This window comes from Macaca nemestrina, chromosome 19 (assembly GCF_043159975.1).
Source record: "Macaca nemestrina isolate mMacNem1 chromosome 19, mMacNem.hap1, whole genome shotgun sequence".
In the NCBI taxonomy this organism is placed as follows: domain Eukaryota; kingdom Metazoa; phylum Chordata; class Mammalia; order Primates; family Cercopithecidae; genus Macaca; species Macaca nemestrina.
The window spans coordinates 22,164,932-22,180,543 of NC_092143.1; the positions used below are offsets into that span (position 1 = coordinate 22,164,932).

Sequence of the window (15,612 nt, forward strand, 5' to 3'; positions counted from 1 at the left end):
TAAATCCTGTCCTTGGTGATGCACAGTGGAAGGTATCTACTCTGGATGATGCATGAAGCTGCTGTATTGGTCTACAAAATTTAACATACAGACATCAGTGTACTTTCTTTTTTTCTTTTTTTTGAGATGGAGTTTCGCTCTTGTCACCCAGGCTGGAGTGCAATGGTGTGACCTTGGCTCACTGCAACCTTTGCCTCCTGGGTTCCACTGATTCTCCCGCCTTAGCCTCCTGAGTAGCTAGGATTACGGACGTGTGCCACCATACCTGGTTAATTTTTGTATTTTTAGTAGAGATGGGGGTTTGGCCACGTTGGCCAGGCTGGTCAATATACTTTCTATCATTTTAGAGTGAAAATACCATGGCTGTAATTCCAGCACTTTGGGAGGCCAAGGTGGGAGGATCACTTGAGTCCAGGAGTTAAAGAGACCAGCCTGGGCAACATAGTGAGACCCTGTCTTTATAAAAAATAAATAAAGTTTTTAAAAAGAGTGAAAATATCTGAGGAAAATAGGAAGGATAAAGAATGTTCTAGGCTGGGCTTGGTGGCTCATGCCTATAATCCTGTAATCCTTGGCTTTGGGAGGCTGAGGCAGGAGGAGGGCTTGAGGCTTGGAGTTCAAGACCAGCCTAAGCAACATAGCAAGACGCCATGTCTACAAAAAAAATAAAAAATTAGCTAGGGATGGTGGTGTTTGCCTGTGGTCCTAGCTACTTGGGAGGCTGAGACAGGAGGATTGCTTGTGCCAGGAGATGGAGGCTGCAGTGAACTATGGTTGTGCCACTGCACTCCAGCCTGGCAAACAGAATAAGATTCCATCTCCAAAAAAATAAATAAGTAAAATAATGTTCCAGCTAAGAAACACCAATAGTTTTAAGTTATCCTCTTTCCTGCACTTTGATCACTCTCCAGGTTAATGTCAGCAAAAAGGGTGGCCGCTCTGGTTTCAGAATCCAGAGGAGCAGTCACAGGCCTAAGCGCCTGTCCCTGGTCCCTCCACGGTCTCTCCTGCTGGGGACACGACGGGCTGTGAAGAGGGTAAAAATAATACATGCACTGTATTTTAGGCACTAACTGTCAGCATGTGGTATAAAATTAGACATTAAGAGAAATTGCTATGCTCTTTATGATGTATGATGTATGCTATGCTCTTCATCACTGTATGATGAAGCAGCAGAAAGCACAAATACAAGGTGAAAATGGAGACTGGAATCACAGGTGTGCACCCAACCCACCATGACTGGCAAACCAGCGGCGGATTCAAGGGCACTGCTGGCCTCTTCCTCTCCTTTCATACGAGGAGGAACAGAAACACTGAGTCAGCACTGGTCAGGGCCGAGGACACAGCTCATCTACCCAACCGTGCCCAAGATACAGCTGGTATCACAGCCAGGTGACGTCATGGGGCTTTTTAACTCAAGTGAGCAAACACGAATGTGCTGCAAATGCCCCAAATGGACAAACACGCTTCCCAGTGGCCCGTGTGTGTGCTGGTGTGTGGGCAAACACGCATACACTCTGGAGGTAGATGTGGGGTATAGGTACATTAAAAGAAAAAGAGAAGCGGAAGTATATTATAAGAAGAACATCAATTTTTGTTTTGTAGAAAATCCTGGCCAGGCGTGGTGGCTCATGCCTGTAACCCAGCACTTTGGGAGAATGAGGCAGGAGGATCACGAGGTCAGGAGATCGAGACCATCCTGGCCAACATGGTGAAACCTTGTCTCTACTAAAGTACAAAAAAAAAAAAAAAAAAAAAAAAAATTAGCCGGGCATGGTGGCGTGTGCCTGTAATCCCAGCTACTTGAGGGGCTGAGGCAGGGGAATCACTTGAACCCGGGAGGCGGAGGTTGCAGTGAGCCAAGATCGCGCCATTGTACTCCAGCCTGGGCAACAGAGCAAGACTTCGTCTCAAAAAAAAAAAAAAAAAAAATCCTTCCAACTCTAAAATGGTCTAGGTAAAATTAATGTTAAATGCAACATGAAAACCCAAATCACTACTTGGAGAACGTCTCGAGTGTTCACTTGTCTGAGCTGTGGCGTCACTCATCCATGTCTAGGATGTCTGCCTGATATTCTTCCTATTGTTTTGACCTTTGCCTCTACCATTTTTATGAGGTCAGGAAACAGAGGGAGAGTGGATGAAGCTCTAAACATTCAGTAGCAGCAGTTTTTATGGGAAACACAGGCTACCACAGATCTTCAGCTGTCTCTTGGATTTAGTAAGTTCACACGAGTCCTGTGCCGGGTAAGCAGAGGCAACTGGGATTTGGATGTATCCACCCTAGGTACCATGGTCCCAGGAAATGCGAACAATAATATTTACTTATTACAAGAATTAGACAGATCAATGAAGTTTTCAAGCAATTAAATGTCTCCTGTTGTTCACATGGAATGCAACACCCATAGAAGTGGCTGAGACTACAAACATGGCTCTCCAATACCTTCCCATAAGACACAAGTGCCTGGTGATGGCCAGTGTGTGACCTGCATTTACTCACCACAGATTCCATGTCATTCAGGGTTATCTGCTTTCCCAACATCATCTTGTAAAATGGTCTAATGAAGAAACCTAAAATACGGTAAACACTGGGTTTAATTTCAGGTCTTTGATACTGCTACGTTATCAGAGCATGAAAGAAAAGATTAACTGGCTTTCAATGTAAATGAGAAACCAGGATGGAGTAACCAACGGCCTTCTGCAGTATTGCACAAGTGAGGCGGCGAGATCGGGGGAGAGTGGCAAGAGGAGGGCGGCTGCGCTGAGAGAGATGGCGCAGCAGAGTGGGGCCAGAAAGGCCTCTGGAAGGTGACAGATGAGCTTCAAGGTCAAGCAGAGTCCACAGTGCAAATCAGGCATAGGAACTGGGGAAGAAAAGGGTACACTAAGCAGAGCCACAAGCCTGGGGACTCGCCAGCAGTTTGCCAGGGCAGGTAGACAGGCCAGAGGAGGGGCCGGCAGTGCACAGCCCACATGGGGTGCTGGAGAGTTGGGGTGCTCTCTGAGGGCAGTGGTGAGTCAATGAAAGACCAGGTGAAATTCCATCTGTCTTTTGTTATCATTGCTCGGGCAGCGATGGGGAGAAAGCACAGGAAGGGGACAGGTTGGAAATGGGGGAGGCCACGGAGAGGGCCTGTGTAACCTCCCGGGGAGGGACGGCAGAGGCCTCAGGTAGGCAACAGCAGCGAGGTCGACCTCCCCCCATGCAGGCATCCTGCAGGGGCCTCCATTTGACCTGATCTAAAGGCATCACACGCCTCCTCAAAGGGGGCCCTGACCACACCAGACCTGGCACCCCAGGCTCCTGCTTCTGCTCCTTTATCCGCCCACCAGGCACCAACCCTCTGCAGCACAGGCCAACTCTCCCCGGCTCAGCGTGGCCCCATAAAGGCTCCAACAGACTCCAGTGTCTGGGGAAGTAAAAGCACGAAGCCGACCAGGGGGCGCAGTGGACAGATGTGCAGAATGAGCCCTGCCGACAGGGACATTCCCATCTGTGGGAAATTTGAAGACACTGCTGACTAGGCCCATCTATGTGCACGTGGACTCTTAAATGTGCAATTCCAGGTTTATATCGTGATCACTCTCATGGGGGTCACTTTAGCCAGCTCCTAGAGACCCTGGTTCTTGCTTCTGCCCATCTCCTTCCACAGAGCCTGGACTCTGGGCCAGTCCTCACTCATCTGAAATGATCCCAGCCTCTGAATGCTCAAATGCTACCCCACCTCCGAGGTGTAGCTCTTCCTGGGAAAGATTCCCCGAGCCGCCGGCCAAGTCACTTTCTCTTCTGAGGACTCAATGTGTTCCCTTCTGCTCGGACACTATCACTGTGATTCTTCTGGTTTTGTTCTCATCTCTTTTCCCCCCACTAAAATATAAGCTGACTAAGGTCAGGATCATATCTTGTGCTTCTCTAATACCCCCTGTTATAGAGAGTATTAAAGACGCTGTAGCAACTAACAGCATCTTCTCACTTGCATATGGTGACTAAACTGACCTTCTGAGAAAGTTAGAGTGAATTTGAGCAGGCTGAAATAATCTGTGGCAAGACTACAAAGCTGGAAATTAAAATATATTCACACTATACATACATGGAAAGAGTATGTGGTTTAGTTTCCTTCTAGAGGAAAAAAAGTGTTTACTGTCACCCTCCCACCAAATAAAGCATTACAATCAGAGCATCAATATCAGCTACCAATTAACAGTAAAAACATATTCATGGGAAAAGTACAGAGGGTATACAAATTATTTATTAGAATAGCTAGGGCTCCATAAATGCAATGAACACAGTTCCCTTGGAAATATCTTTCTTGTAAGTTATTGCAATGTTAATCTCAAATTCTACTCTCCCTCTTCCCATCCTCAACCACTCTACCTCCAAGCTCTTAAAAAATATTTCTGATGCTTTTTCCTTACTGATGATTTCTGTAGTGTTTTCTTAAGGACGCTATTTTGAATTGGCCAAATCTTTTAGAAGTCTCCAAGCCTATAGATAATGCCAGGTAGAGGGTTTGACTTCTAACTTTCAAGGTACCTTGAAATTCTTCCATGATTTACATGCTTTAAATAAGAATGAAATTATTTTGTGTTATTTGTTTCAGGGTTAATGTCTTAGCTGAGTGGTAACATTATTTTGAAATTATTTAGTCCCTTCAAATTAAAAAAATAATTTGGGGACAAATGCAATAATCACACAATATTAGATGGATGAGATCATTTTAATTAACTTTTCAATTAGTTTTTCCATCTGTTATCAAATCTTGCTTTCAGTAAAGTTATTCCAGAAAACATACAAATGTATAAATACATAATGTTCTGTGCTTTACAATGAAGTTAAAAAAAAAAAAACTTTTGTTTTTAACTGTGTGTAGACATTATGTCTTCAGTGCCCAAAATAAGCTACCAGAGAAAAGCACATCCATTATGGGCGAAACATAAAAATACTTTATGAGTAAACCAGTGAAGCTTTTGCTTAAAAACTCATGATGCAAAAGATAAGACACCTACCAGCAAACCACAAGCGGCACTGACCTATTTTTATTACTTCAACACTTACCATCTAAGAGCTTTCCATGAAATACGGCCAGACCAGCAACTCTTCCAATAAAAGTGAAGTAGGACAAATGATCTTCATTACAGAGGCCTGAATTAGGGTTGATCTGAAGAGTGTAGTTGTCCCTTTTGAGGAGAAAGAGAAGAAAAGACCAATCACACTTTCAAATGCAAGATTTTGCATATTTCTTTGCCACCTGTCACTCAATTTCTACAGTGTCCTTGCAAGCATTCTGTACCTAGTGGGAAAAGGTGTGGGCTAGAGGACCTGACTTACCACCTGCTCAACCATTACCCACCGTGGAAGCTGATGCATGTGTACTCTAAAGTCAATTAAACCATAAGAAACTGCTGATGTTTGACTGTTTCTGATCCACAAAGTGTCTATTTCATATGGTTCAGCCAAATATCTTGGGGAGATAAGAAACTCCACATAATAAAGGGGCTGTGCAGGCATTCCCAATGATGTGGGTACTTTAGGTCGTGTCTGTGATAAAGGAAGGTTAATTCCTTCCAGAGGCTTTTGGCTTGGCCATAAGATGTCTGCTATGGGCCCAACCCTTGGTCTGTCTTCTGACCACTACTCTGCTCTGAAAAGGCCTCAAGGGGATTAGGAACAGGATATGGCTCTCTCAATGATGCAAACCTGCAAGTGTTTAGATTTGTCCAAATGACCTTGCTTGGTTCACAATTATGTGGATCAGTGGTTTTCAAACTGGGGTCACAGACAGTTTCCTCCAGGGGGGTATCTTTGAAAATGTGGAGGAGAGGTAAAGATCTTGTCTCTCCCCACCCTGCCCTCCACCTTCAGTAGTTGGATAAATTGTACATAGTGGGCTTTCTCATGGGACTCAGTAATAATAACAACAGACCAATTGGGCAATTCTTGGCTAGAGCAACTGAGAAGAATGCACTGAGGTTGCCTTCCAAATGAGCCCCCAGGAGATTGGTACCACGTGGGAGATGTGGGAGAACCCACGTCCCCTGAGGGCCCAGGGTTAAAGTGATGATAAATACCCTTCAGCAAGGTCAATGACTATTCTACTGAGGGCTTGGGTCCAGCCTAACCCTTGGAGGATTCAGAAGAAGGAATGGCTGGCCTGGAAGTAGCCGATCTTTGGTTGCTCAGAAAGCAATTTAGTCTGCCTCAGTTTCCAAGCCTGGCAATGATGAAATCCTAATGCAAGGGGAAACCTGATTCTTTCCTTACAGGAGCAGGGCATGGTCCTAGGTCCTCAAAGTCCTTACAATTTGCCTTTACCCAGAGACCTCGGAAACAACTCTTGTTCAAAAAACACCTTTTTGTTTTTGAATTCTAACACTGACAAGTCCTCCTTTTGAACACTGCAAATGAAAATCGCCTCCTATTCCTTACCACAATTATCCACGTTTTCAATTTCAACTCCATGAACCCATTAGATAAGAAAAAAAAAAATCAATGTTAGATGTTCACAGAGTACACTATTTCACCAGGTAGAGTCAGAACCTGTTCTAGACTTGCAAGGGGCTGTGGGGTGAGGAGGGAATAAACTCAACAGACTTACTGCATCTTGAACTGGTGAGCTGCTTATTCTTTCATTCTGTTTAAATTCATACAACTGTCTCAGTGGGGGACACACTCTGGGTGTGGCCATATACTTACGTGGCAGAGTACTCAAAGAGGCCGTAGTAGGGGTTGAACATCTCTTTGGACAGTAAGAAGAACCATTCTCTGGCCACACCCCCGTAGTCAAGACCTTTCTCTGATTCAAACTCAATCCACAGTCTAGCTTTTAGGACATCTGGTCTTTTCACGGACATAATTCTCCGATAGGACTCTTCAAATATGTTATTTCTGTGAAGTTTCATTTCAAACCTATTGGGGATATCAGCCTACACAAAAGACAAAAGAAAACACACACAGTAAATACACGTTTTGTTTTCTAATAAAAACAACCACCAAGGGTAGGAAAGTTGGCAGTCCTCAAAGAAACGGGCAGTGACAAATGGTTCCAATTGAGAGTCTCTCCTTCAGGGGTTTTCCCTTGCAGACAGAAAGCCTCGCTGTGTCACGATGGACACACGGCATCCGCTAGCGATGCTCAGGAAAGTCAGAAACTCTGCTGCGAAGGAGAACAGCCTCCTCACCCCCTTTAATAAACAACTGTGGGCACTCCTCCAGCATATGGCAACTGAAAGGCAGTCAACTGTACCTGTTGCTTCTCTCAAGAGACTTTAGCCCAGGTAATCAAAACCTGTAATAATCCCCACCTGGCCAGGCTGGGGCCATGCTCAACTCTGGCAGGGCCGCGAGGTGGTAGATATAATCCACGGTGCCTCAAGTCCATTTTGCAGCCATGGGGAGCGGGACCCTGATTATGCCAAGTGTGGGGAAAGCAGCCCAAAGTATGGTTCGCTGACGTGAAAACAACAAAACACTTGACCAAGGCTGCGGCAGCTGCCTCCTGCAAAGAGGCAATCCAGGCTTGGTCTGGCTGTAAGAATGAAACTGCAGAGATGGTTTCCGGGTAGCAGACACTGCTATGTGAGAGTCAGAGAGCCTGGGTGATGACCACAAAGTCATTATCATTACCAGGGGACGTGACTCACAAAGAAAATTGTGGAATTTTTAGTATTCATCTGAGTTTTGAAGGCAAATAATCATTTCAATAGTAGTTATCCATGAGCTCTTGAATCAGGACTTTGGAACAGAGACCAAAACTCCTAAATGAGATCAGAGATTGTGCCCCATCCAGAGACGTCCTGGGCAGGAGGAACCGGCTGAGGGGAGGAGGCAGGGAGAAATGGCAACAGAGCCCAGGCCACCGGAGGGGGTCTGAGCTGCAGCTGATTCTCCCCCCTCCCTAGAGGTGTAACCATAGTGATGGAGAAAACCAAAGAGAAAACTGCTAAGGAGGAATTGGAAAGTAAAACAGAAGATGCAATGTTGAACAATTTGGGGGTGGTGCGTCATTAGAAAATCTAATGTTATAATTTAAAACACTGCCCATAAAAATTTTTAGAGTTTCTAGGTTTGAAACTGCCAGGGACAATTATAAGCAGAAAATTACATTTGCACCTAGTACTGCCAATTACTATAATTAAATATAACTTTATATTATAAATATTGTAGCTGAAACTAAGCTTTTGCATTTGCAAGGAAGGACCTGAACATTTTTCTAACTGGGATCCAGGTTTATTAAATATGATAACTGTGCATAACTGAATGGGTTTCCCCAGATTTTGCGACTAGGGTTCTGAATTATTTCATATCCCATAAAAATCGTTCCTGTCTTTTTATGTATTACATACGAAATTACCCTTCAGGTGATTTGATACGTAATACTGAGTTAATCTTCACTTACCATTTCTGTTAAAAAGAAAATTCAGATTTCAGAACCAGGAGGATCAAAGTGCAGTGAGAAAAGGAAGGTAATATTTTTAGCATTCATCTAAAAGTAACAACCAAGTTGTTCTCACTGAAGTAACTGTGGTAACTTACAAATGACTAACACAAAGCATTTTTGGAAGGCATGATTACTCACAGGTTTCTTTAATTTCTTCCTGAAGTAGTCATATTTCTGCTTAAACTCTCTGGAGTAAGGAACAGCCTGGAAGATAAATTTATGAATATAGATAATGCAAACAATACACTTGAAATTCTACGTATACTTAGGCAACATTCAAGAGAATTTCATGAATCATAAACCGTAAATTCTCACTTCTCAGATTGTCCATGGAAAAATCAGATCATGTCTACACAGCACAGGGGAAAGTCCTAGAACTGATGAGGACTAATCAGCTTTGAGTGTGGCTTTCACCCCTGAAAACAGCTATACTGCATTTGGGAAACCATTTAGGGATATGCTGCACAAACTAAACATGGTTTCCAAGTGACTTTTGTCAGAATGTGAGTCAGGGTGCTTCTGTTTTTCTTTTTTGCTGTGGTTTAGGTGACAGTTATTGGCTAGATACTTTTAACATACAACCCCAGAACGACCTATGTTGGCATTTGGAAAAGTCTAATTATGATTTAACAAATTTTTGTGGGGAAGTACAATGAGCAGAAAGGGAAGTGAACTGACACTCCTATCAAGGAGTATAAAATCAGGCAGATGGCATTCTCAAAAAATCCTCAATTTAGGAGTCAGAAGGTTTGTCCCTTAATATTTAGTGGTCTTGGGCAAGGATTTCTTAAATCTCAAATGCTTTATCTATGAAACAGAGTGATGGTACCACAGTTGAGGGCTCAGGAATTAACTATGCTCATTCAAAAGTTGTGATTTCTCTTCAGGCAAAGGAGTAACATCTTAATGTAGTCATTTAAATAATCTTTATTTCCTATGTTGTAAAGTGGCTTATAGTATCTTAAGAGTCAGAGCCCTGACTTTTGGCTATTGAAAAAGCCTAACGATATTTTTATGAAGCTAAAAGGACTGGTTTTTGTATATACAGCCTCGAAAACAACTCATTGCTTTTTAGACACTAGTATGAATTTCAGCAGAGAATACTTCTGCTGCTATCATTTTGGCCTAAGTTAACAAAATATACTGATGCTTAGTCTGATATCTCCAGACTCCAAACCTTACACTTTTACCATACTTATCTTGACCAGAAAGAGAAGAAATGAAGAACACGAACTTCCCTTCTTTATAGTTTTAAGACATGTTTATATAAAAAACTAACCCGAAACAACACAAACCACCACTCTTCCAGAAAATGAACATGTCAGTGTTTCGCTCTGTAATTCAAGAGCAATAAATACACCATCTTTATATAGCTTAGGAGCAATCCATAGACAATTTATACTGCCTATGGTCTTTTCTTAGTTTTTAAGCCAGTCTTCTTTGATTTTCCACTGAACAACAGATTTGACCTCACATGCTATTTATTTTAGGCAGTGTTTAGTCTGATGAAATCACATAGCAATTCTGAGTCTAGGCAAGGTATAAATTTGTTAATAACTGGACAACCACCGAAATAAGAAAAAGAATACAATGTTCCAACATAAGCCAATAAAGAGATCATGTTTTCTGCTCTACCAACAGTACATCGCGTCACAAACTAAGACTTCCTCTCTAGTTTATTTCCCACTTTCTGGTGTTCATTCTGATCCATTCAACCGATACTTCTTGAGCACCTACTCTGTGCAAGGCATTTTAGGTGCCAGAAACATAACAGTACATAAAGCAAAGGTAGCTTTCCCAGTTCCCTCCTGGAGCTCACAAGCCGCTGAGAGCAACAGGTAATTGGAAATCAATGAATAAACCGTGGTAGTGCCATGAGGAAAAAAAAAAAGACCCCATAGGAACTAAAAAAGTGACTTCCTTCCATTGCCCCTGCCAGCGTTAGAATGCCTGAACTCTCGGGTAGATCTCATCAGCTGGCTCTGCAACACACTCTCTCTACTAAGCAGTTTCTTCACTGTTAAGTGGAAGGATTTGACTGGATGAACAGACGTGACTCGGCTCTTCTATTTCTGAAAGTCTGTGATTCCCAGCAATTATTTTTTGTTTGTTCCTGTTTTCATGAGGGTTCTCCAAACATCATGGTTACATCACAGTTCCCCCTACTCCTGAAAATGCTGGAAAAAAAGCTTAAACAGTCATCACTATGTATGCAAGTTCGACTGTCTTAAATGACAGCTTCCCCAAGGAGCAGATTTCAACATGTGGCCCTCGGCCTGTGATGCCCATTCCCTCACCTACTCTGTCTCCTGGCAGGGGCTGAGGAGGTGTGGGTGGAAATGTCGAGATATTTCAGGCCTTTCTCCTTCTGGGGAATGATGTGTGAAAGCTGAAAAATCACTGTCTTTCTCCTGTACTCATTATCTTTCCTCTCCAGAGGTAGTTCTCATGATAGAAGAAGAGGAGTAAGTTTTTACATTCTCTTCCTGAAAAGTTTCTAAAAATGTACCAGGACAAACATCCTCCCAGCGCAGCTTCTGAAGAGATTACATGTACCTTTTTTTTTTTTTTTTAAGTAGACCAAATCATTTGTTCTCACTTGAAAATCTGGAATGTCATTTTCTGGCTTACAATTTAGCTTGTAAAATAGGTCTATGTGAAAAATGAACATGTCTGTTGATTAAAGCCCTTTTGCTCTGCATTAAATCTGTGTTCATGTTTTGGGTACAGAATGAAAATCTGCCTTATTGTGTAAGTCGGTTCTAAATGTTTTCACATCATCACTGTCCAGGTGACACTGGAGCTCCTTGCACAGAAGGGCTCGTGCCCGGTGTGGGGACATCAGTGACACCAGTGCATCTGGGGCTCTGGTCCTGATTCCGACTCTTGCAAGGACTGTCAGCAACAGAATCAGCTTTCCGAGCTTCTGACAAATTGGAAATAACAACATTTGCCCTGCCTACCTGAGGGGATGGCTGCGAGTTTCAAATCAGCTGATTATAAAGTTACTGGAAAAATGAAGGTATTACACAACATGAGATAGTGTTCATGACAGCAACATGCGCCAACAGCACTTACTAAATGCTATTACTGGTGATACTTGTTATACACAGAGCATGCTAACTTACAGGAATGCTGAACACTGAGCTGCCACAGAAAGGGTCCCCTTTCCCTAAAAACATGTAGAAATGCTAGGCCTACTTAGCACTGATATTTTTAAAACGTGGGAAGAGAAACTCTAGGTACTAGGTAACCAGAAAGATTCACAATTAGAGAAATCAGTGGGCACTGATTTTAATCTTTGGTTTTAATCTCCCGTGGGGACACAGAACTTGGCCTTTTGTCTACATGACGGAGAAAAGAACAGTCATTGTTTAAAACCTAACATCTGGAAAGGGGACAATAAAACTCTACCCACCGGACCAGGGAAGTTGCAAGGAAGCTTACCTTCTGTCCAGGACCATAAATGGGAGAAAAACAAAAAGAAACAGACCTGTAATAAATCCATACTCCAAGCCTGTGCCAAAGTGGGTATGAGGTCCACAGTTATACTGACTGGGGGTGCATGAACCCAAGCTAAGAAGTTAACAGTAAATACAGGTCAGGACTTACAAAAGCCTCATAGGAAAAAAAAATGAGCTTGCTCACACTCTCTCTCTCCCTCTTGCATGCATGTACACACACACACACACACACACACACACACACACATACACAAATTATAAACTGAACTAGGCAATAATCTACACTCTTAAGGAGAGTCTATAGACGTAGTGGGAGATTTAATGCTCCTAGGATCAGAGATAATAGAATAATCTGAAAGAGGCTAAGAAATAAATATCTTAAAAATAACAAAGAGATGAAAGCATCAAAAAATAAATAAAGAGATAAAGAGAACAGGACAGAATAACTATGAAGACAAAAGCAAATTTTAAATGACCAAATAAAACTTTGAGCGATTACATTTAGTCACTGAAATAATAAACACAATGAACTGATAAACAGATTACGAAAAAGCTTAAAGAATTAACTGGAAGAGCTAAGTAATAACTCACAATACAGCAGTGAGAGAGAGAGAGACAGAAAACACAAAAGAGATAAAACAGACAATGTGAAAGAGAAGTAAATGTCCAACAGGAGTTACAGAAACAGATACTGACAGAGAATTGGAAAAATGCAATATGTGAAGAAACAATAGGTGAGAATTTTCCAGAACAGAGGAAAGACACAATCCCCATATTGAAGAAGCCTGAGTCCAAAGCAAGATAAATTGAGAGGACTCCACACATAGGTACATGATGATAGTGAAATTGTAAAACATCTAAGACACAAATAAAAATTCAAAATCACCAGAGAACAGAGCCATTTACCTACACAGAAATGACAATGAGATTGACAGCAAACCTGTTATCGTCACTTATGGAGGCCAGAAGACATGCAGGAGAATCTCCAAAGCACTGAAGGAAAATAATTTAACCAAGATTTCTATCATCAGCTGAACTTTCAATAGAGAGGTCAAATGAGACCTTCTGAGTCAAAGACTAAGAGACATTACCACTCTCAGACTGTCACTGGCAGTGCTGCTGGGCAGAAGTGCTCAAACCTGAGGGGGCACCGGAATCCTGGGAGAGCTGTTAAAACAAAGACTGCTGTCCCACCCCCAGAGGTGCTGATTCAGTAGGTCTGGGGTAGGAACTGAAAACCTGCATTTCTAACAAGCTCTCAGGCAATACTGATACTCTGGTCCGCAGACCACACACTAAGAACTATAAACTGTACTAGACTTCACTAAGATCAAAACTCACCCCAGAAAAAAAATGGATGGAAGAACCATGGTGGGAGAACCAATGGTGGGCAAAGAAATTTGTTTACATTTGGTAAAATTAAATCAGTATGGACAGTAGGGAGAAAAAAAATAAAATATATTAATGACTATGTGCCTATTAGGAAAGTTTAAAGACAAGGTAGTTTTAATATTCCACCCAACAATGACGTGGCAAATGGGAGTGGGAAGAATGACATTCAAGTTCCCTGAGGTCCTGATGGCAAGGAGAGTAGACAGTGATTCATTTTAACCCTAAGTCAAGTATGTTGGTTACAAAGTTCAATGTGAGAGCTAAAAGAATAGAAATAGAAAGTACAGCCTGCAAGCACATAGAGAAAATAAAAGAGAGAGTACTCTATCAATTGAATAAAAGGCAAGAAAGAAGATAAAATATCACGCGAGAGAAAAGATATGCTAAGCAAATACGAACAAAGAGAGAAAGAGAATGTAGTTACATACATCTCAGACAACATCGACAGAGCAACAATCACCACGGAGACCCACACAACTATCCTGATTAGATCCAACAGCAAAACAGCAAAGAGAATGTAGATAATTTGAACACCACAGGCTTCACCTAACGGACACATAAAGAACTCTATATTCAACCAGAGACACAATACACGTTCTTTTTAAACAGAAAAAGAACATTTACAAAAAATGATCAAGCTTCAACTTCCAATAATAAACATTCTATAGACAATATTCTCTGACCATAATGCGATAAAATTAAAACTCAATTAAAAAATGAATAGGCACAATCCTCCCATACTCTTAGAAACTAAAAAGCATATTTTAAATAATTTGTAAGTCAAGAAGAAAAATCAAATGAAAACTGCCAAATATTTAGAACTGAATGACAGCAAAGTCCAAATGTCTACACTAAGTTGATAATTACTTAAATACACATTCTCCTATTGAAAGCAATATAATGAATAATAATAACATAAACGAAGGAGTAAACAAGGCTCTTCTATTAACAGAAAACACAGAGCTCTTTCATGGGGGCAAATCTACTTGGCTTTATGATGCTAAGCAATTTTCAGTAAGATTTAATAAGGACTAGCAGTGTTTGAGTGACGGTCGGTAATTGGTAAGTGATACAAATATTTGAAAAGGCTTCAAAGTTATGTCAAAAGTCTTCTGCCACTTAAAAAGAATAGTTTCTTGAATTTACCTTGTTCTAATGATGTAGACGAGAATATAATATTCTAACAAACAACTGTGACTGTGAATATATATATCAAAAGGAATCATCAGAGTAAGGCAGTGTTTAAGGCACATAGAGAAAAAAGTTGACTGTTTTTACCCAGGTATTACTGGGCACTTTGCCTAGGAAATAGTACCCAAGTGACTGAACAAATCCAACAAATAACTAATGGGAGTCAGTTACCAGGGCACATTTGCAATGTAACATCTTTTTAAGTTTTCAAATGGACGTATCTTACTAATTCAAAACATAATTTGAATGGAATCAGATTAAAGCAATGAAATTGGAATTTTAAATCTACCAACTGGCCTCTTAGCCCAGCATGTGATATAACAAACTTCAGTTACTTCTGCTCCTCTAGTCTAAGAATCCCAAATTTGCAATCTTCTGCTGATCGCAGTACATCTCCTGTAATTCCAAATTACCTCCCTGCACTCATACAGCCACTGACAAAAGCTGGTGGTGTGCTCTCTGCTGATGAGTATGGTCCCACTCTACAGACTTGTCAACAAGTGTGAGATACCAAGTGTCTCCTGATGCCCCGGGGAGTGGGGTTCTCACATCGCCTTATGAACACAGAGTGCTGCGGTGTTTTCAGAGGTCATCACGCCTGCATCAGAATTGATTCTTTTTCTAACCGGCATGTATGAGGGGACCATGAGAACATTGTGGGTCAGCAGAGTTCAAAACAGCTCCTGAACTTAGCTACAATCTCACCAAAACTTCTACAGATTTTTGAAAGTTGTAAAAGATTTAAACTTATTGGCATGCATTTATTACTCCTGGCCTAAAGAAATGATAACACTCTATGAAGATAGGGCTTGGTTTTGCTTCATATAAAAAGGAAGGGAGGAAATTTTTATTATACTTATGATCCACACTTTTATAAAGGAGAAGAAAAAATGTTTAATTCTGCTGTCATTATCAAGCTATTTTCTTTTCCTTTATAATGAAATCTGTCTGAAAAGGCACACGCAGCTGTACCTCACCTGGAAACTTCAGTAAGAAGGAGATGGCAGCAAAGTACTCCATTTCTAGTCAACTACTCAATCACACCAGTCCCTTGACACCATTGTTATCAGTAATACACAAAAAACATGTAAACATGTAACCAAAGTCTTATACTGAAGAGGCAGAAT

General features: G+C 41.5%; 1 protein-coding gene across 12 annotated transcripts in view; it reads right to left on the bottom strand.

The window, feature by feature from the left end:
* The window catches only part of LOC105477069 (NEDD4 like E3 ubiquitin protein ligase), a 362,247-nt gene that overhangs the window by 24,172 nt on the left and 322,463 nt on the right, over positions 1 to 15,612 (bottom strand). For all 12 annotated transcript variants that reach the window (XM_071085266.1, XM_011733413.3, XM_011733409.3 and 9 more), the window contains 4 exons: positions 8,577 to 8,642; positions 6,695 to 6,924; positions 5,057 to 5,178; positions 2,501 to 2,571 (listed from right to left, as the gene is read on the bottom strand). In XM_071085266.1, coding sequence (XP_070941367.1) covers positions 2,501 to 2,571; positions 5,057 to 5,178; positions 6,695 to 6,924; positions 8,577 to 8,642 — 489 coding nt within the window. The remainder of the gene's footprint in view (positions 1 to 2,500; positions 2,572 to 5,056; positions 5,179 to 6,694; positions 6,925 to 8,576; positions 8,643 to 15,612) is intronic.